Consider the following 21,281-nt stretch of genomic DNA (forward strand, 5'->3'; position numbering starts at 1 on the left):
GTCGGCTTAGGTTGGTGGCGCAGCCAATGACCACGTTTAATTACCGGTCTACATCGCGCGAACAGACATGTCACGTGTGCGCTCTGTACAGCGAAGCGTTTGGAAATACGCTGCCGGGCAAGGTGAGACCAAAGGATGGGGCGAAGATCAGGCGGAGGTTGGGATCAAAAGGGCCAGCTTGAGCAGGACTGAAGTCAGGGTGCAGAGGGTACAGAGGGTACAATACTTAGGTATAGATGGATAAAAGGTGACGGACCTGAACGCAATAAGTTTAAAGCTTAAATGCTCGGACTTGAGGAGTTCTTTACTCTGCTTCCAGATGAAAAGCATATTCTCACTTGCCAGTGGTTTACAATCACGAGCGTATGAGCCCATCCGTTAGGCTGCGTACTGTTTGAAAGTTTGGTCATTAAGGGTATCAGAGTGGATCCCTGAGGAGGCAAGCGTGGCAGGGGGCGGCAGAAAGTTAGATGGGCAGATGAGATCAAGAAGTTTGCGGGGATAAATTGGTCGCAGTTAGCACAGGACCGGGGTAATTGGAGATTAATGGGAGAGGCCTTTGTCCTGGAATGGGCGTAGATAGGCTGGTGATGACGTTTCAAAGTACTCGTACTGCTGTGGCCGCTTCATTTAAAGCGTCAAGTTTCAGTAGTAACTGATCTGGAGGGGGCGTCAAGTAGATACTTGTTGAATCAAGTTCTGCTGGATCAAACTCACAAAAGCGATACCGTCTATCTATGACAGAAAGGCTGTGTTCATTTGCATCAGGCAGTGACGCTAAGGGATAGCACGTAGCCCCATGGGCAAGAAGTGGTTCACCATGGCGGCGAACCTTGAAGGAGCCAAAGACAACATGCGATTACAGTGGGAGAACAAGGCCAAATGGCAAGGTCATTGAGTGTTGTAGTCCACAGGCGCTCCACATAAAAATAAAATGCAGCGGTCACGCCACTCGGTTATGGAATCGTTCGAGGGGCCTCACTTCTTCGGGCTGTTTGCCAAGCTCCATAATAAGGTAGAGTTAAGCATGTTGCGGCGAGATCGCCGAGTAAACACGTTTAGAATTGGCTAGGATAGTAGGAATGACCCGACTGTTTTTCGGTTCAGCTTTCGCTTACTGAAGCACTTTCGTACTGTGAAACTACCAATGCCTGACACTCTGTTACGGTGTCAAAGGCCCAAAGGGGCACACGACCACATGCTAGATCGATAGCGGAATGCTATGCCAACCGAACGCAAAGATTTAAACATTCTGAATTTCACTTGTGACTGCAGGGCTATATTTCGATTTCACCAATAGGAAATAACACAGTTATATCTACGCTTTACCTGTACTTTCTATGCTGAGGGAAGTCAGCAAAGAACTCCTGTTTCAGCGGCTCTTGTGGGTTTACGCGGCAGTTTGCCAATGGCACGTCCATGCTTAACGTTATCTCTCCATAAGGCATAACTGAGCGCTGGAAAATGTTTACGTTTTCGAGCGAGATATCAGTTTGTACACTAAACTAACGTGCGAAAGCAGTCTAATTAGTGCATTGTTTATAAAACTAAAACAGCGTATATAACAGGACCAAGCACACGACAAATACACGGTACCCTAGGTCCGTACAGTTACACTAGATTTCTGTTCCGGAACATAAAATGTTCCGGTTTTTGCATCATACGTGACCCACTACAATGCGAAGTAACTGACGATCTCAATCTCGATAATATTTGTTCTTTCTTGCAGAAGTACGCCGGAATCTTCAAGGAGAAAAAGCTTCCTGAACTGAAATTCTATCTAGAGGTGGGCTATGGTTTGTTTGACAAGAATAGCCTGCAGATAACTTGTATCGTTTCAGGTGACTGCTGATGTGAACAACATCGGAGCTCTTGTCAAAGCCAAGAAAATATACGAGGACGGCATGAAAGCGGTGGGTCGTTTTTATGGTTTCAGATCTATACTTCACTTGAACTGGCCCTGAGGGGATGGTTCGAAATGGAAAAAAGACGAAGAAATTAAGGGAATGGAAAATGGGGAAACGAGGTCCTGGCCGGCTGCGGAGAGCAGGGCTCACGGCGCCAATGTGTACTGCGCAAGTCTTCCGGTGTGCTCCTAAGCTGGTATGCCCGAGGTCGAGGAGCTTGGTGCCACTGGGCGGAGCAGCTGGATCCAGAACAAAGTCGTCCAGCGCCCGCCAAAGCTCGACAAGGGTCGCTGTTGTTGTAAATGAGTCCGGGCCGATCGAAGCTCGCAGCAAGGTTGGGAGTACCTCGCTCCTCATAGGGCAGGGCCCGAGTCCGGGGCACTGAGTAGAGCGGACAGACTTAAAACAGATGTTCCAGGTTGGCTCGAACTATGAACATGCCCTAGGGATAAAAATGCGTTTGGGTGTCTACGGAAACGTTTGGAAATTAACGGAAAGGGAGTTGAGAGGGTGCCAGGTGGGTCGCCAGTAATGGCTAATAGCGGCTAATCCGTGACAAAACTTTTCGTTCTCGCATTCAGGTGTGTGGTGAGGACAAGCCTTTCAAAAACATTTGGGGCTTGCGCAACCACCACAAGGCTCAGCTGAAGGCTGCACTGAACTTCTTCGCCAGCGCCCCGAAGATGGGGGGCGAAACCTACTCTGAGCCGTACGAGAAAAGACTCAAGAAGGTACCTATCTTCGATCTGTGTTGAACGAAGTTCGTACGTTCAGGCATATTGCAGTGTAGCTGCAACGTGTTGCGTCGAATCGTTTAATGCCCGCCGTAAGGGCTTTCACAACCTCTCATTTGCGAACAAGATATCGGTGCAGCATAATGAACAACCAAACATTCAGTTTGGGCATTTTATCTATTTGGGCCAAAAGTTTTCCCTTTTCAACCAGCCATTTATTAAAAGAGTTAGTCCAAGAAGGTGGCAATTGGCAATGAGATGTTTGAGTGGCGCCCCCTGGCTCTGACGTCGGCTTAGGGACTCGCGCCGCTGTCGTCTGCTACACTCCGCTTGTGGGGGGCAGCAGTGCCTGTGCTAGAGATCGCCCGCTTTGATGCTGTATTGCCTTAAAAAGCGAATTTCCAGTAACTCACCAATTCTGCCATCTTCTGACACCTCTGGAAAATTTCAAGCTGTATCGCGCACACGACTGCTACACACTAGAGAGGGAGAACAATTTTCTTCACAGAATCGGTGAGGGGATCGTGTGCAACTCGTCCTTTCGAGCTTATTTGCGAGGTTCAGTGCTCAGAGCTCCTGCATAAGTATTCAAAATGCGTAGGCTGCCCTAAAGTATTTCTGAGATGCTCTGATAAAGACCCCCAGTCTAATGCTACGCACCAAGCAGCGGGCCCCTACACGCGTATCGCAGAGAAGGAAATAAAGCGGCTGTCTTCTATTTCGTTCGTTGTTGTTGACTTGTATCAGATGAATTTTTTTTCGGTTCCCAACGCATTAATTTTTCTGCACCGTCACAAACGCCTTATTAGTAGGCTTGGGGTTGTTAGGGAGGCTCACAAGGATCCTGTGGGTATTTTCTTCAGGCTGTATGGCATACATTCCCTTCTTCACAAATTGGCTTTCGTTATGGCTGCGTGCAAGAAGGTGCACATCCGCAGCGTGCTTTGTTTATTTACATGCAAATACAATGAGAAGGTTTGTGCTACTCCACCGCGATCGCGCCCCAGACAACGTTGTCCAGAGTACTTGAACGCGGCTTTTCTGCTCCGAATATCTATTGTAACCATCGTTATCATGACGAACTGGCGCTCAACCCGAACAATTATGACATGATTACGGTGTTGTAGGCTTGATATACCCGCGAGCGAACGCAATAAATGGTATACGTGCATATATTAGAAGAATCGAAACGGATGAGTATTTCCAAGCAGCTCTTTGATGTTTTCAACCCTTCCAGGCGTAAAGAACAAATCCTGGCCTACTCGGGATGATGTTCTATGAATTGAAGATCACTCGTATACTGTCTTGTTTTGGACTGAGGACCCGGCTGCAACCGTGGCGATACACCTTCCGCTGTGTGCCCGGAGAGGTCTGCAAAAAGAGCGGATTATTAGTTCCTCAATCAAATTATTTATTACGAAGGCTGGTCCCAACGATGGGACAATTTGAATCTTAATTAGAACGTGATAACAGAGCCAGCCAAGCTTTTCGTTTCTAGTACTTTACATTTTGCCTATTTAAAGTTGGAGCCATTTAAGCGCAGTTTTTCCTATAAAGCACATCTGAATATTGCGAAGATATTCCTGTTGTAAATGTACTGAAATATCCCTCCAGGCCTGAAAAAACATAAATCTCCATACTGGTTATAAGTCAGGACTAAACCAGCACGCGCCTATACCCACAGTGGGTATTTGGAATTCAACGTACAGTTTTTGCAGACCATAGTGCATGTCGGCATACTTTCATGCCTTGACAACGTAAAGTGATGTGATACAATACTTATCGCGTCCGGCAAGGTTGCAAAAACTGTTTTACCTTACACATATGATTACCGGGAATCGTAATGCCTCCTACAAAAACCGACGGCCGCGAACCCTTAAAATCTGTTTTGGTCTTGTATTTTTGCTGTCGTCGGTTACGAACAGCTGACTGTTCCTTTTATTCGAAAGATTGATTAATACAAACGCTGACGGCTAGCTCCGACTCTGGGCGCTTCGTTTAGGTCCGGCTTCCCAAGGAATGGAGCGACTCCGGCAATGGAATGGGTCGACGCCGGCAATGCGGCATCCAAAACTATATTTTAACTCACGCCTTGAGCTAGTGTATGCGATTTTAAGCCTATTATTGTGATAACAAGCTAAGCAGACGCAAAATATGGTGCGGACAAGCTTCGCACGTCAACCGAGCGCAAAGAAACAGCAGGGAAACGGTGAAGCAGACGACAAATGCGAGAAACCCTAAGCCGACGTCACGGAGGCGCGCCTCGCAGCGCCGCCCGTGCTCCCGCTCACTGCCAATAGGACACAAAGCCACCCGAACGTCCCTAAATTCGCTCGGTGCAAATAACAAGCAAATAGAAAGTCAAAGATTGACATACCTTTCGATTTAATAAAACAAAAAATAAAACCCTACTGCAAGACGGTGGCCAAATTGATTGATTGATTGATTGATTGATTGATTGATTGATTGATTGATTGATTGATTGATTGATTGATTGATTGATTGATTGATTGATTGATTGATTGATTGATTGATTGTAGGGTTTAACGCACCCACTCAACGCAGGCGATGAGGCGCACCGCAGTGGAGGGCTGCGTAATAATTTTTGCCACCTGGAGATCTTTAACGTGCGCCGAAATCTCACACACACAGAAGTTTTTGCTTTTCGCCTTCATCATAAAAGCGGCTGCCGCGGCCGGCATACGAACCCGCGACCTTCTGCTCAGCAGCGCAACGCCTTAGCCACTGAGCCACCGCGGCGGGTAAGACGATGGCCAGGGTAACAAATTGTTTTGTTTTTCCAAGGAATACAGCCTTTGTGATGATACTGCCATTATACTCATTTATTGCTTGAGATATTCTAAAAATAATCAAGGCGTAGACGACTTCTCTCCCACTGCTAAAGACGACTGGTATATTCTTTGAAGTCATTACTTTTATACCCGAAAAATCACCACAACGCGGCACATGCCCAAAACTATTTTTTTGCTTAAGATCGTGAAAACCTTTTTATGATCTAAAAGAACTTCCGACATCACAAATACGAAGTCAGAAAAAAATTGGGTTCATTAGGAGCGACTCAATCACCCAATGGGTACTGGAAAACACTGGGCACTGGCTGCCCATTCAATAGTTGAACAAGAAAGCTACCTTGATCGGCATGAGTTATGGTTCAAGTGAAGGCAGTAACGTAAAGTTTCTATTGCTATCGTTTGTATGACAAAGAAATTGCACCATTTCACTTGCCTATCACTAGCCCATTGAGCCCCCGGGCTCGATGCGAGTTTACACGCATAAACAATACTTTTTAGATGCGACGCATCTCTTGCTCTGAGGCATGTCCCTCTTGCGTCGGCGTCGGGGGCGTCCGCACGCCACCTGCGCATGCGCGACTCTCCTCCGCTCTCCTCTCCGACAGCTGTGCGCAACACTCTCACTCCGCCTCATTATCATAAACAACAGCTGCGTGCGCGCGCTTCGCTCGCTTCGCTCCGCTCCCGTCGCGCAAGTGCGCGCATGCGTGGCTCTCCTCCGCTGTCTCCTCTCCTTCAGGCGCTGTGAATATGAAGCGGGTAGCGCGCTGCGGCGGTTCAGTCAGCGCTCGCTCTCGTTCGACTCCGCGTGACTATCTTGACGACTTCCTGCTTGGCTTAATTCTTCCGATGAAGACGTGATGGAAGCGACCGTCCCTTCAGCGAGTGGGCTGACACAATCCAATACCAGCGTCAGCGCAAGAGAATCAACCCAATGGAAACGCCAATTGAACCCCCCGATGCGTCGCATCGCACCAGGGTTCCCTCGCGGGAAGATGGGCGTAATTTGTTTAGCACATGGAAGTACGTGCTGCTGTCCTATTTTTAGTTTTTGAAGGTCCGGAATCTTCTTTGTCTGTCAACAGGTGGTGTTAAATGTCGAAAAAACACAAAGTGCGACAGAAACAAAAATTACACCATCTTCCCGGGAGGGAACCCTGAGTTGATGCGAAGCATCTCGGAGTTCCGCCATTTTCCGTTATTTGAATACCCAACCTCGTGAACGTTTCCGAACCTCCGAGATGCTTCGCATCAACTCAGGGTTCCCTCGCGGGAAGGTGGTGACATTTATTATATAGAGCAGATGGAGGGGAGAGGAGGAGATGAGAGACGAGACGCGCGTGCGCACTTATCGCGCAGCTGCGGTGATGAGTAGCGCGCGCGCTATCGCACAGCTGGTGGGGAGAGGGGAGAGGTGCGGACGTACGACGCACGGACGACGGACCACAGAGGCGAGAGCAAGAGATGCTTTGCATGTAAAAATAATTGTTTCAGTTGTTGCTCTTGAGGAGCATTGCGTAACAAACCCGCCGCGGGGGCTCAGTGGCTAAGGCGTTGCGCTGCTGAGCACGAGGTCGCGGGTTCGATTCCCGGCCGCGGCCGCCTATTTTCTGATGGAGGCGAAAAGCAAAAACGCCCGTGTGTACGAGATTTCGGCGCACGATAAAGATCCCCAGGTGGTCAAAATTAATCCGGAGCCCTCCACTATGGCGCGCCTCATCGCCTGCGTTGCGTCGGCGCGTTAAACCCCCAATCATCAATCATCATTGCGTAACAAAGGGTTAAAAATACCAGTCCCTTCGCTTGCCTCTTTTTTACTGTACCATCACTCAGGCTACTACGACCTCGCGATGCCCTTCAGAAAAAAATTCACCGGAATATGGCCGCCGGGGTGCTACAAGATAGCGTTCATGTGTTGAAGTAATTGAAATATTTGCTCAAGTGGCAAGTTCCACCTTGACGTCACAGGCACCGCGGTATCCGATGATATTAAGATGGCATGTAGTAAATTAGAGCTATTTTGCGGCACATTGTCACAACGTTGGTACCTCACTAAACACTTCGGCGTTTTGAGCCTCTAAACATTGATTTCGACGAACTCACGATCTATCAATCAACGCTGTCAAAGCCGTTACAGCAGCTCTCTTCGGAACTGAAGCAAAGACATGAAAACACCCTTCGTTTCGGAAGCAGACTGGTGCAACTTTCAAAGACAAAGAACTTCTCTGCATTTCAATATTAGCATGATTGAACAATAATTAAAACACCCCGACACTCGTTTTGTTACATGGCAAAAGGAAAGGCGATGCTAAGCGTTTCCCCGTGGGTGCCGATCAAGCTCGCTTGGCGATGGTGTGTCCAAGCAATGCGTTTACAGAAATAATTATGACCGCTACTCCGAGAAATGGGACATGGCTTGATGTAGTCCCAACGTCGCTCTCTAACCGGCATTGCTTGCGCTCTGAGAACAAGTAGTTAGAAAGATGAAGAGGACTCCGTCGTCGGGGTCGGTCTCCTAAGCAAATCGATCGTCCTGGTTGTGTTTATTGCGTAGTGGCGAGTCGTTCGCTAACCGAACACCAGAGCAGTGAGTAAATAATCGCTGTGTAGCGTGCCACATTTAACGCTGGACATTCGGCTCCGAACCATTCAGAGTGAGGCCATGGCAGCGTCGAGAACTCGCCACGGCACTTTTGGTTAGATAGTGTTGCATTTAATTATATTAATACTTATTTATTTATTTAGTATCGTCTTTTTTAGTGTTTTCGTGTCGCAATGGTGCTATATATGCCGAGCACAAGAGGGGTTTGAGGCCCGCTGCCCATTAAAGCGTTCCACTCATCGCCGATGGGCAAACAATTGTTTGCGTCTTTGCAGGAAATCGAGGAGATGAGGAAGCGGTTCTTCGAAAGCAACAAGAACAAGAAGTACAATGTAACTCCGTTCGCGCTTGCTGTACCGTTGGTCTTATCGATTGGAGTGTCTGCTATGACTTTTGTGGGTGGACCTGTAGGAGCGGTCGCGGGCGCCGCAGGCTTCCTAATAGGAGGGTCGTCCGTCGGTACTATGGTAACGTGGTTCGTCAGTCGGACGACCGGGAAAATAACCAAGTTCCGAGAGGGACTGGACAGCACCGTGGACTACACTTGGGAAAAGGTAAGTCCCTAATACTTCCGTGGTGCCTGCGGCACTTACTGCCGGTCTGCGCGTTATCACGCCCACTTACAGCGGTACCCCTTGATAGGTTAGGACAGAACTTGTAAAGGTTTGCGCGGATTTTGGTCGGTGGAGTGATGCTACAAAGAATTTGTTTGGAAACACATTAGGGAACCGCAATGGTGCCCCATGTAATAAATGGCCTAAGGTCACGTGTAATTCCAAGGGAACTCACTGGCACAATGTGGTCAATAGACCATTTACCTCTACTACCAAACCACAATGGGTTATTGGTGTCTCGTCCTTGCTTTCTAGACATCGCACTTCATTGGCCGTTAAGATGCGTCTTCTACGGATTGAAGTGTAGACATTTTAAAGAAGCAGTGACTGCACCAACATCAATGTCTACATTTAGTGGAGTGGCTTTTTCATAAAAGAATTCTTTGGAAAGGAGATTCTGCATCTCTTTGAACGCATGTGCATGGCCACGTGTGCGCCATATACGTGCATGAACATATCTTCTTTCGAACACTCTCTTGCCCCCTGTTGCATCGGGACACAAACTAGCAATAACATTTTTAAAGGGGCCCTGAAAGGCCTTTTGAGCACACTAAATGAACTAGCGCAATCGTTAGATTGGGTCGTCAACGTCACCTGTGCCAAGTATTACTCTTTTACGTGCAGCGGAAAGCTCACACTTTTGTTGCAAAGTTTGTCGCTTTTTACTCACCCTTCCCTTCGTGTTTTTGGACGCCGCCATCTTCACATTTCTACGTCATCGATTCCCAGATGTTCGTCATGAGCTAGACATCCTGCTATTGGGCGGCTTTTTCCCGCACTTCCGGCAAAGAGCTGAGTCGTCTGCTCAGCGTCGGCTCGCCGGCTGATCTGCCAGTGTAGTGCCGGAGTGCTTGGACATTTTACGACAAACGAAACAAGTGTAAACAAACGCTTAACCGTTTGTATTGAATGCATCACGGCCATAACACGACATGAATATTCTCTTACCTGAGTACATTCCATACAAAAAGCGTTGAAGCCTCGTGGCACTTCTTTCGTGCAATCGCAACGAACTCCCTGAGCCGAATGCCCCGGTTTGACGCACACATTTTATTCAACTTCAAAACAATCCAGAGATGCGTTTCGAACGAACACAACGTCACAACATGCGTTGTAAGTCTGAACCGCGATTGACAGACGATGGGTTGCCTCCTGCCCGTCGTAAATTCGGCACTCACCTCGCTCGCGGTTTGCGGGGACGAACAGCAAGTCACCTAAATCTGGCACACAAGCCGAGATGGCTTTTAGCCATGCACACTGCACATACCACATGCGAGGTTGAGTCGTATGTCGCTCGAGAAAGATAATGCAGAACATGGGAAGCACTATTCACCCGCAGAAGCACAACTTCTCATTTCATCGCAAAACAAAGGCGTCCACAACACACACACCATCGCCTCCTGTAATGCCAAACGCATCTCGCACTTCCCAATGGGAGTGAGTGGTACGCCTGCAGTGCCCACATGTCCCGAGGTGGGGCCCCGAGGTGAACCGGGATCACGGAACAGTAACGGACTTCTAGAGTGGTTTGTGCCTTGTTGCCAAGGCAACCGATGTTTGAGATTGTCAAAGAAATGGCGCTCGCTCCAGCGCTAGAAAGCTCAGAGCCGCTGCTGAGCATGTTTTGCCAACGTTGCCGCTCTCCACCACGCGTCGCCCCAAGCTGAACTGGGCACATAATTAAAGCGTTTTGTGCACGGGTTCTGTATCGGTTTAAAATGTCATTTCTACATGGCGCCGGCAGCAATTACCACCGCCGCAAAATAAGACCTGGCACCAGCGGGGCCACATCTGATACGGCGCTTTTTGGGTAAACAGTGCGCGGTGCAACAAAGAGAACGAGCGCATGATCCTCCCAGTGCGGCTGCGAGTTCACCGCCGATAAAAAGTCACGTGCCGCCGATAGCAACTGCACCAACGTACACCGCGAAAGGGCAAGGCCAGGCCGCCGCACACATGCGGCCAGATTTTTCGTTCGCTTTTCCAGCCTTGAGCGCAGTGCGGTATTCATGGTGTCAACAAAGCTTGCCCGTAGCAGACGACAGTGTGAGCAGCGCAATAGCGGAAGTACGTCGCCGCTGAGGAGCGCACCATCATGGGAGGCAAGGCTCGCGCGCCTTCAGCAGCGGAGAGTAAGCCGAAAGGAGGAGGTAACGCGGAGCGACGATAATGCGCGGTTTTTTTATTTACGATTTCTCAGCTAATACTCATCGCTTTAACAAAATTCTTGCGGGAGGAGATTGCTAATACATTGCTTTATTTGGTTCCATGTACATCCATGCATCGGCGGAAGGTATTTCAGGACTCCTTTAAGTTCGCGGCTCCTGCGGAGCCGCGAACTCCAAAAAAGCAAACAAACTCGCGGCTCCGCAGGAACTTTTTTTTAGTTCCCCGCACGGGGCACCTTGAGTAGTGTTCTTGACGGTATTGGCGACACCCCGTACCCCGAGCCCCCCAACATAAGCTGTATTCAACCGTGGCGATGTGTTTATGGGTGGGGGGTGAGAAACCACAAACGGTGACCGTCGGAGCCCAGGTCAAGCTCCGGGGGATGGGCTCTCTGTCTGTTTACCAGGCAGGGAGCTCCGGGACCTTTTCAGCAATCAGTGTGAGGCTGACGAAGAAAGTACCCCCGTCCCCTGCTTTTTCCTATGACATATGGATAATGCGAAAACCCCCTCGGAACGTTATCGGTCCCTGAAATAGGGCCGCACCGAAGTTTCCTTCCTATCCCTTCCAAAAACCAACATTCCGAAACCTGGCAACTATCCTGGATTATTGGTTATCGAGACAGTTGCCAAACAAACCCTGTTTCGTCCAAGTTCGTATTTCTGATCACTAAATTCTTGGAAGGCATCCTCGGAAAATCGTTTGATGCTAAGAAACTCCGTACCGGTGAAGTGTTAGTCACTGTCAAGACACAGCAACAAGGCACTAACCTCTTGACCCAAACCTGCATGGCAGATCTGGCTATGAGAGTCACACCCCACCGTAGCCTCAACAGCTCTCAGGGTGTGATTTCTGAGACAAATTTATTGAATGAGACCGAAGCTGATCTTTTAGAAGGCCTGAAAGATCCGCGTCGCTGCTACAAGTTCCAGCTGTTCGGGCACGGTGCTAACTCGTGTCGGGGCCAACAAACCTGCGCCAAGTGCACCCAACACTACGTCACTGATGACTGTAAATCTAGCCAATTCCTCTGTGTCAATTGCCCAGGACCTCACGCTGCATATTCGCGAAGCTGCGAGTGGTTGAAACTTGAGAAAAAATAACAAACATCAAGGTTTAGGAAGTCATCACCTTCCCAGAGGGGCGAAAGAGGTTCGCCTCTTTCCCTCTGGAGAAGTACGCCGACGCAGCTCACCTGGGGGTGGAGAGTTGTCTGGTTTCAGTGGGGACCGAGTACCACGACTCGGACCTGACCCCACCCCAGCACTCCTAGGGTTGCCTCTGGCAGCCCGTCCCGCCACCGCACCGCTCGCTGAGCCAGCAGCGGCTGTGGTGGCAACCACGTCTGTTGGGGATGCCGCTGCATCCAATGCTTCCTCTCCACCGGCCCAAAGCACAAGTGAGGGCACGGAGGAGATAGAGACGGAGGCACCCGCGGCAGTTCCCACCCCCGCCGCACCGCCTCTACCACCGGGGGAGCTCCTCACGCCCTCGGCGGTCGCGGCTCCAACGAAGGGTACCGGGAAGAGTGTCAAGTCCAAGGGGTCCAGTCCGCAGGATACTCCCAACAAATCTGATGACGGTATGTATGTGGGACTTTTCCTGTCTGCTTTGCAGCAGAAGGAGCGGGTCCCTTCATCAAAACCTCTCAAAAAGGTAAACAAACCCCTTTCAAGAGCTCAAGCCCCGAAAGACCTTACATAAAAGGTCAAATCCCAGTGGCTTTGAATGCCTAATAATTGGGCGAGAAAATATTGTTCAATGGAACTGCAGAGGACTTTTGAATAATCTTGACGACGTGTACGATATTCTGCATGCTAATCACCCAAGTGCAATATGTGTCCAAGAAACACTTTTAAATTCTAATCATACAAATTTCTTAAATAGCCATATGGTATCCTGAAAGGACAGGGATGGCTGGACACACTCTTCGGGCGGTGTGGCCATAATCACCCGGAAATCCTTAGCATGCCACTCTATCACCTTCAACGCTGTGCTTGAGGCTGTAGCAATTTGCAACACAATATTTAATAGGTTGATAACGGTATGGTCCATTTACATTAGTCCTGATTTTGAACTTTCGAGCTCTGACTTCGAGGCGCTGGTTGACCAGCTGCCCGAACCATATAATCTCACAGGAGAACTTAACGCGCTCAATTCTCTTTGGGGCTCGCACAGATGCCCGAGGTCGCCTAATAGAAAAATTCCTAACATCTTCAGGAGCATGCCTCTTCAAGGAAAATAAGCCCACATACGTTAATACGCGACACAACATACACTCATATCTTGACTTGGCTATTGGCTCCGCAGTTCTCTCTCCTCTCCTCGAGTGGGGTATGGGAAATGACCCATATGGCAGTAACCACTTCCCCACCTCACAGACATATATAGGTAAAGGCCGACGCAGTCCATCTTCGCAGAACAGGTTCAATGAAGCAAGAGCTAACTGGAATACATTTACAGAGACATCCAAACTACACTACACAACCATAAGGCACCTACAAATTGAAGAAGCTTCCCAACTACTCACGGCGCATATCCTCGATGCCGCCGAAAAGTCCCTTCCCCACGCCTCTGGTGCCCCGAGCAACCAGAGGAGGCCGTAGTGGAATGAGGACTGCAGGCGGGCGCGAGAGGCCCAGAACAAGGCGTGGGGATCCTTCGTCGGTACCCTACGTCGGATAACCTCCTGTTGTTCAAACGGGCCAAGGCGTTTGGAAAACGTGTGCGCCGAGAGGCAAAACGAGAGATTTGGCACACCTTCTTGACATCCATTAATTCATACAAGGACACACACACAATCTCGAAAATATACGTAAGCTCAAAGGACAACAGAGACACAGCCTGCCCCTGGTTAGCACAACAGGGGACACACTGGAAGACCAGGCTAACACACTTGCACAACACTTCGAACACGTGTCCAGTTAAGCACACTACACAAACACTTTCATGCAGCACAAAACAACTGCAGAAAAGAAGTCCCTGCATGATAGCAACACGTCGCACACTTCCTACGATTCTCCTTTTTCAACCACATGTAAGCCTTCAGCTCCAGGTGCAGACAAAATTACACACACCACGATACAACACCTACACTCAGACACCCTTTAAACACTTATACATCTATAGAATAAAATATGGCCTTCGGGGCACATTCCACGATCTCGGAGGGAGGCCATAGTAGTGGCCTTTCTGAAGGACTGGAAGGACCCTTCCGCTCCTTCTAGCTATCGGCCCATCGCCCTTACAAGCTGCCTGTGTAAGCTCCTCGAGAAGATGATAAACACGAGACTCGTGCCAACTCGTGGTACTTTAATCATATATAAAGGATGCCGTAGTTCACAAACAGTTCTGTGTTACGGTGTTTTTCGACATCCAGAAGGCCTATGACGCCACTGGGCGTTACGGCATACTTAGTGACCTCAAGTCATTCGGTGTTTCTGGTAACATGCTAAACACCCTTATTAGTTACTTGTCGAAGAGAACATTTCTAGTGAGATTCGGTAGTGCACTCTCAATAGTTTACGTACAAGAAAATGGCGTGCCGCCAGGTGGCGTGTTGGGCTGCACCCTTTTCATAATTAAGATGAAAGCTCTTGGGAAGGCATTGCCACCTACAATCTCTTATTCTATGTATGTAGATGACGTCGAGATTTCCTTTAAATAATGTAATATATCAATGTGCGAACGTCAAGTCAAGCTGGGCGTCAAGAAACTTGCCGTCTGGGCAGACAAGAATTGTTTTAGACTTAACCCTGGAAAAAGCTCTTGGGTTGTGTTCTCCAGAAAGCGCGGGGTCCATGCCGACGCAGACATTAGTCTTAATGGTGCGTCCGTTCCTGTGAACAAGGAACACAAGTTTATAGGTGCGGTGTTTGACCACAAACTCACATTCATTCCCCACATCAAGGAACTTAAGCATAAATGTCTCAAAACAATGAATATCCTTAAGGTGCCCTCACACCAATCATATGGTTCCGACAAACAACTCCTGCTACGCCTGTATACTGCTTTGGTTGGTCCTCGTTTAAATTATGGCAGTGCAGTGTATGGGTCAGCGACTAAAACAGCGTTGCGAATGCTTCACCCAGTGCTACACTTGGGGCTTCGTCTTGCATCGGGTGCTTTCCGCACTAGCCCGGTCCAAAGTTTGTATGTCGAGTGTAACAAGTGGTCCCTTGAGAACCAACGGACATACATGGACATGCTTTATGCTTTTAAAATTTCATCGCTGAATAACCGTCTTTTTTATGCTGTATTTAACAATACATCCACATCCCTGCTGTTTGTAAATCGCCCATCCGTTCCTCTGCCCTTTTCTCTTAGAGTGAGAGAGCGAGCCTCGGATTTTAGCGCTTAGGTTTTTAGATGTGTACAGATCATCCTTTTCAGACATTTTACAGAATTGGCAAGTTCGCCTTCTGGGGCTGTGACCTTTATTTTATGGAACGTGACAGAAACCTGGTACCACGAGCTCCAATACTGCAGCACTTTCTGTCTCTGCAGTTTAAATACCCATGTGCAGAATTTTACAGTGACGCTTCTAAAACCTCAACTAAGGTGTCCTTCGCTGGTCATGGTCCGAATTTTAATGCAGCCAGAACCATGAGTATGCACACAACCATTTTTTCAGCAGACGGGTATGGAATGTTACTCATTGTACGACACATTCTTGAAAATCACATTCCCAGTTCCATCATCTATACATACTCCTTGAGTGTTGTTCGTGCACTATCATCGCACCAGCCCCCCAAAAACCACATAGATAATCTTGTGTTCAACACTATTATGTAGGTCTATGCGCAAAAGCATGAGCTGCTCGACTGTTGGCTCCCAGGACACTCTGGGATTGCTGGCAAATAAATGGCCATCGAGAGGGCCACTGCTTCTGCACTCGGGAACACTGTATACATAACAACGGTACCCTATACAGACCTCAAGCCACACATAAGACAACACTTGCGCCGAACATAGCACACACACTGGAATGAACAGACAGACAACAAACTGCATGTAATAACGCCACACTTGGGACGGTACACAGCTGACTCACGCAACAGACATGCGGAAATCGCCTTGGCTAGGCTACGGATAGGGCACACCCATGCAACGCAGTCGTATCTGCTCATGCGATCTTCAAGACCCCAGAGCAGCAGGTGCGGAGAGGCTCTATCCGTAGTTCACATACTCATTGAATGCAAAGCGCTCGACACCACACGATGCAAACATTTTCCTGAACTGTACAGACAACATATCCCACTACACCCATCACACTTCTTGGCCGACAACCCAATGTTTACTAACAAGCGTGTTTTTCAGACGTCACATTTTTACAGCTCCTTTCATATCATGCATAATCATCTGGCCCTATAGACCATCCATCTTCATGGATTCGATTCACTTTTGTTTTTACTGAGACAATTTAGGATTTAACTGTGCATTTGTGTCACCAAATAACTGTCTTTCGCGCCCTTTGGCCTTGTTGGACATGCGCATTAAAATCAAATCATCATCATAACATTTTTGAGTTGATTGTTTTTCACCTGTCTTATGCTCGAACCACGTGATTTTGAATTTTAGTTTTCTTTTTTCCTTCCCTCTTGCACTTCTCTACTTATTTTCGCTGCCTTCCAACCATGACCAATTATTGAACCTTTCCCTTCGTGTTCCCTCCCCTCTCCCTTGGTACATTTTATATGTATTACACGGAAATCAGCTTACTATGTACTCTGAAGAAAGGAAGTCCACTTCGTGAAACGTCGGTAAACGTTTATTTGTTAATGTTTTTCTCGTGTCTCTCTGCCTGTATGTGTGTATATATATATATATATATATATATATATATATACATACAGGTCCTGACGAAAGCAAGTCTCTTTGCTGAAACGTTGGCAACAATCGGGCTTTTACCTTGTTCAAAGTTTTCTTTTCTTATATATATATATATATATATATATATATATATATATATATATATGTGTGTGTGTGTGTGTGTCTGCGTGTGTGTGTGTGTGTAGCGAATCAGAATAGAAAATGAGCCTCCTTGAAATAAGGCAGAAATAATGGTTGGAAGTCAAGAAAACCTCGGAAAGCGAGGGGGAGAATGTGGTAGGTCATTGAAACAGATAAAGAATTTGGAAAGACAGAGAAAGGGGAGGAAAAAATGCATGCCGGGTGGGATTCGAGCCCACGACCTCCTGAATGCCGATCTGGTACGATGACCACTACTCTACCGGCGGGGCTATTTTCCCGGCCACTTTCTGGGGTATTTATGTTAAGGTATTTTGTTTCCTACGCTTAGGGGTGGTAGCCAGTGCCACTCGGACTACTCGGGGTGAAGGGGACCTTCTTTCCAACCCCTGGGCCGTGACTCGACTGCCTAGGACATGTCGAGAGTGGCCGACCAGCGTTGAACCTTCTTAAGCGTCCTATGGCACCAAGACTGCCAGAACAGAGGCTCTCGCTATGCGTGTAGCTAATCAGAATGGAAAATGAGGGGCTCGTTGAGGGAGGACACAAATAAGGGCTGGAAGTCAAGTATGCCTCGGAAAGCAAAGGGGAGAATGCGGTAGGTCCTTGAAATAGATGAAGAATTTTGAAGGCACTCGAGTCACTGCCCGGGGGTTAAAAAGAAGGTCCCCTTCACCCCGAGTAACCCGAGTGGCGCTGGCTACCACCCCCAAGAGCAGGAAACAAAAAATATCTTAACATAAATACCCAACAAAATGGTGGGGAAAGCAGCCCTGCCTTTAGCGTAGTGGTCATAACACCAGACCGGTATTCTGGAGGTCGTGGGTTTACATCCCACCCGGCGGGCATTTTTCGCCACTTTCTTTGACTCGAAAAATTCTTCATCTCTTTCTATGACCTACCGCATTCCGCCCTTTGCTTTCTCAGGTTTTCTTGACTGCCAACCCTTATTCTGTCTTAATTCAGCGAGCCCCTCATTTCCATTTTATGATTCGCTACATGCAAAGCGAGGGCCTCTGTTCTGGCAGTCTTGGTGCCAAAGGTAGCTTAAGAGGGTTCAACGCTGGTCGACCACTCTCGACATGTCGTAGACACTCGAGTCACGGCCCGGGGATTACAAAGAAGGTCCCCTTCACCCCGAGTAGTCCGAGTGGCGCTTGCTACGACCCCCAAGTGCAGGAAACAAAAAATACCTTAACAATATTACCCAAGTAAGTCGTGGGGAAAACAGCCCTGCCGTAGTGGTCATCGCACCAGATCGGTATTCTGGAGGTCGTGGGTTCAGATCCCACCCGATTCAAGAATATGCTCAGGCATAAAAAAGTTCATTTTTTCGTAATCGGGACACATTAGCAGTCTTGAAAAACTTCATATGTATTGAACGGCACGCAATTGGGTTTCCCAGAAAAACTAGAGTTTATTTCAGAGCAGTGTGGCATTTTTGGAACTTTTTTGACCAAGATATCATTCTCGATGGTGTTTTTGTCTTCTTTTTTATTTGCTCCTTGCCTTATCACTTGCAGATGCAAAGATTGTTTCGCAGAAGACCAGCAGCGTGCGCCGGTTCCGATGGTCAGCACGATTTAGATCCACCCAAGGAAAATGAGTAAGAAGGAATTCACGGTAACCGATAAAGCCGTCGAGTGCTCAAACCGGAAAAATTGTTCGATTGAATTAGCAAATATGCTAATGGGAAAGCCGGCTCGAAAGCCGACGTCTATTGAATAGTGATGTGGTAGGGAAACGCAGTTATCTCTCTAAAGACAAGCCTTTGTTGGGCTACTTTAACGGGTGCTCGGTCCATACATGGAAAGAGTCAACCCAACTTGAGCTGGTAAGGTGGCTTACAAGAGGGATACTGACAGAGCAAAAATTGGTAGGGAAGTCAGTGCTTGAGGAGATGAGAAAGGAAAATTTCATACCTAGTGTTCGGTTATAGACAAAAGAGACAGAAAAAGGATAGGAACAAAGTAACGAGGCGTCGACAGGCAGGGAAGGACTTGGAAAAGAATTGCAAATATTTGCAAACTGGCGATACAGGATTGCGATTGGAGTAAGGAATGTCCCGAGTAGGTGTGGAAGAAGGCGAAGGATAATATCAGATAGAATGAGAATAAAGCCATGATTATGTAATAGTGTAGACGGAAGGGTGGTACCGGAGAGAGGCAGAAGGATGGTAAAAACAGTCCTCTCAAAAAAGGCTGTGTTTATTTGCCCCTAAATATTGCATGGTAAGCCATTTGACCTTAAAGTATTACTAGGCGACAGCAACTCTTTTTTTTCGAAAGCTTGCTTTTTTAACCACATGAATACCACCGTGAACACACGCTTGGCTTCAAATAGCTATACAATGAGGAAAACATAAAACTGTCAGCCGACTCACCAGGTATTTTCCGGCGCTATAATTTGGCTATAATTCTGGCGCTATAATCCGGCGCTATAATTCGGCGCTATAATTCTGCTGCGCCCAATCGCGTGCGAGGGCAGACGAAGAGTGGTGAGCGCGAGCGCGAGTGAGTGCGATGGGTGACGCCGAATGGTGAGCGTGAGTGAGTGCGAGTGGTGAGTGCGAGCGCGAGTGAGTGCGAGTGGTGAGCGTTAGCACGAGTTGGTACGGGTGGTGGTGATCGCGTGGTGAGCGTTCGTGCGAGTTAGTGCGAGTGGTGAGGGCAACTGGTTAGCGTGAGTGGGAGTGAGTGCGGGAAGAGAAATATATTTTTCTGGGTTAGTGTGAGTGAGTGGCGCCCCGTTTTGCCGAAGTATGCACTGCGTACACAACTACCGACAGCCGACGGCCCGAAACACCGCCCTCATTGGAGTGCTTGGCGTGTTTTATACGACCGCGGGTAGTGGATATGGGTGACACTAAAACTTACGTGACGTTTGGCTAAGACATGCCCGGCACTTGATGATACGATAGCTATGAACCTTTAAAAAATACGGCATTTACCGGTCTAAGCTGTAAATGGTACCTGGGCAGGTAACAGTTCGAACTGGGCATGGGAGCAGACATATAAATAAGGCGATAAACGAACGGTGACGAAAGTAGCCACAAAATACATATACAGACGGCAAGTGCCAACTCAACTACTGCAGCAATGAACCAACTACCTCAACAAGTTTTGATATGAGCATCGGAAAGTAGTCCAATGGAGCCAAAGCACTTCGAATTGCTGTTAGCGAAAATAATTACACATATTCCCCCCCCCCCCCCGTATTAGTGTGAACAAGTGTTCACTGCTAGGATAAACCGCACCCTAGGTTATCACTGAAAAGCACCTTGTGGGTAGCGCTCAGAAAGAATGGCAGCGTGGTTGACTGAGTTTCACTTTTACAGCAGATCAGAATATAAGCTGGAAACGGGTTCTTGATGTCACCAGACTGATGCTTGAATACACCACGGGCGGTGAATGGCACATGAATGGCACATATAGGCTGAAAAACACCAGTAACATAGCAGTTTAATACCGACACATTTCAAAGCTACTTCCCTGGGAAAATCATGGGTCCGTCCGTGAACTAAGGCGTTAAAATCTGCGCGGACATTTCGGGTTTCTAAGATAATATTGACAACGCCATATGAATACGCGTGACTACTAAGAGGTGCACATATTAGTTTTGACTGCATAAAGACTAGCTAAAAGTCATTACGTCTGTAGGACTGAGCAGGGGAAACAGGCCGTCTATTGCTACTGAATACCACCAGCCGGCATGACAACAACCTACCGATATAACTACTGAATTCCAATTGACTATTTTTAAGCTGTTGTAGTACCTATAAAAAATAATGAAGTCTAACTGAAGTCAAGTGAGAACAAGATCTATCGGCAATTACTGGATATAATTAGAACTGTTTAGGTCAATAGTAGTCATGGTACTCTAGGACTAATTATAACCTTATTTGCCCATTTTGAATGCACGGAACCTGTTATAACTACCCAGTTGAGATAAGCTTCAACTAATTAGGCATTATATCTCCAATTACGTCGTTACAATGCCCTGTTCTTGTTTTATCAATGAGCAGACATTTATTCAACGAAATATTTAAACTAAAAATGGCTGGTTTAACATATATGATTATTCAGAACGGTAAGCAACACAGCTAGTTTTCGGGAGTGTGACTCATCGCTCAGTGAATTATTGCTTACAAAAGTCACAACCGTGTCCTGAATTCTTAAGAACCATCGGAAAACTGAACACATGATTTTTCTAAGAGCTCTCAATCAGTTACGGGCAGTACTTGCAATGGGGTTCATGACCGAGAGAAGTATAAATGTCTTGTCCGTTTAGTTAGCATGACTCCAAGACACTATTTCGGTCGGGCCCAGATCACATTGCAGCGAGGGCACACGGTGCCAGGTGTTGAGGCCCTAGGCCAATAATATCTGGAGAGGAATAAGCTCCACCTGTGGAGCCAGTCCTACAGGAGTTTCCCGCGTGGCACGCGGCTAGCTAGCCCAATGTGTAAGCTC

At 47.7% G+C, this 21,281-nt stretch overlaps 1 protein-coding gene across 3 annotated transcripts in view; it reads left to right on the forward strand.

Annotated features, from left to right (window-relative positions):
- LOC144142310 (uncharacterized) overlaps nt 1–21,281 on the forward strand; it is a 58,505-nt gene that overhangs the window by 19,604 nt on the left and 17,620 nt on the right. For all 3 annotated transcript variants that reach the window (XM_077673712.1, XM_077673714.1, XM_077673713.1), the window contains exons 6-10: nt 1,730–1,786; nt 1,842–1,913; nt 2,489–2,638; nt 8,332–8,610; nt 18,333–18,415. In XM_077673712.1, coding sequence (XP_077529838.1) covers nt 1,730–1,786; nt 1,842–1,913; nt 2,489–2,638; nt 8,332–8,610; nt 18,333–18,415 — 641 coding nt within the window. The remainder of the gene's footprint in view (nt 1–1,729; nt 1,787–1,841; nt 1,914–2,488; nt 2,639–8,331; nt 8,611–18,332; nt 18,416–21,281) is intronic.

The sequence above is a fragment of the Haemaphysalis longicornis genome, unplaced genomic scaffold (assembly GCF_048455015.1).
Source record: "Haemaphysalis longicornis isolate Haplotype H1 unplaced genomic scaffold, Haemaphysalis longicornis Haplotype H1 scaffold_6, whole genome shotgun sequence".
Classification (NCBI taxonomy): Eukaryota; Metazoa; Arthropoda; class Arachnida; order Ixodida; family Ixodidae; genus Haemaphysalis; species Haemaphysalis longicornis.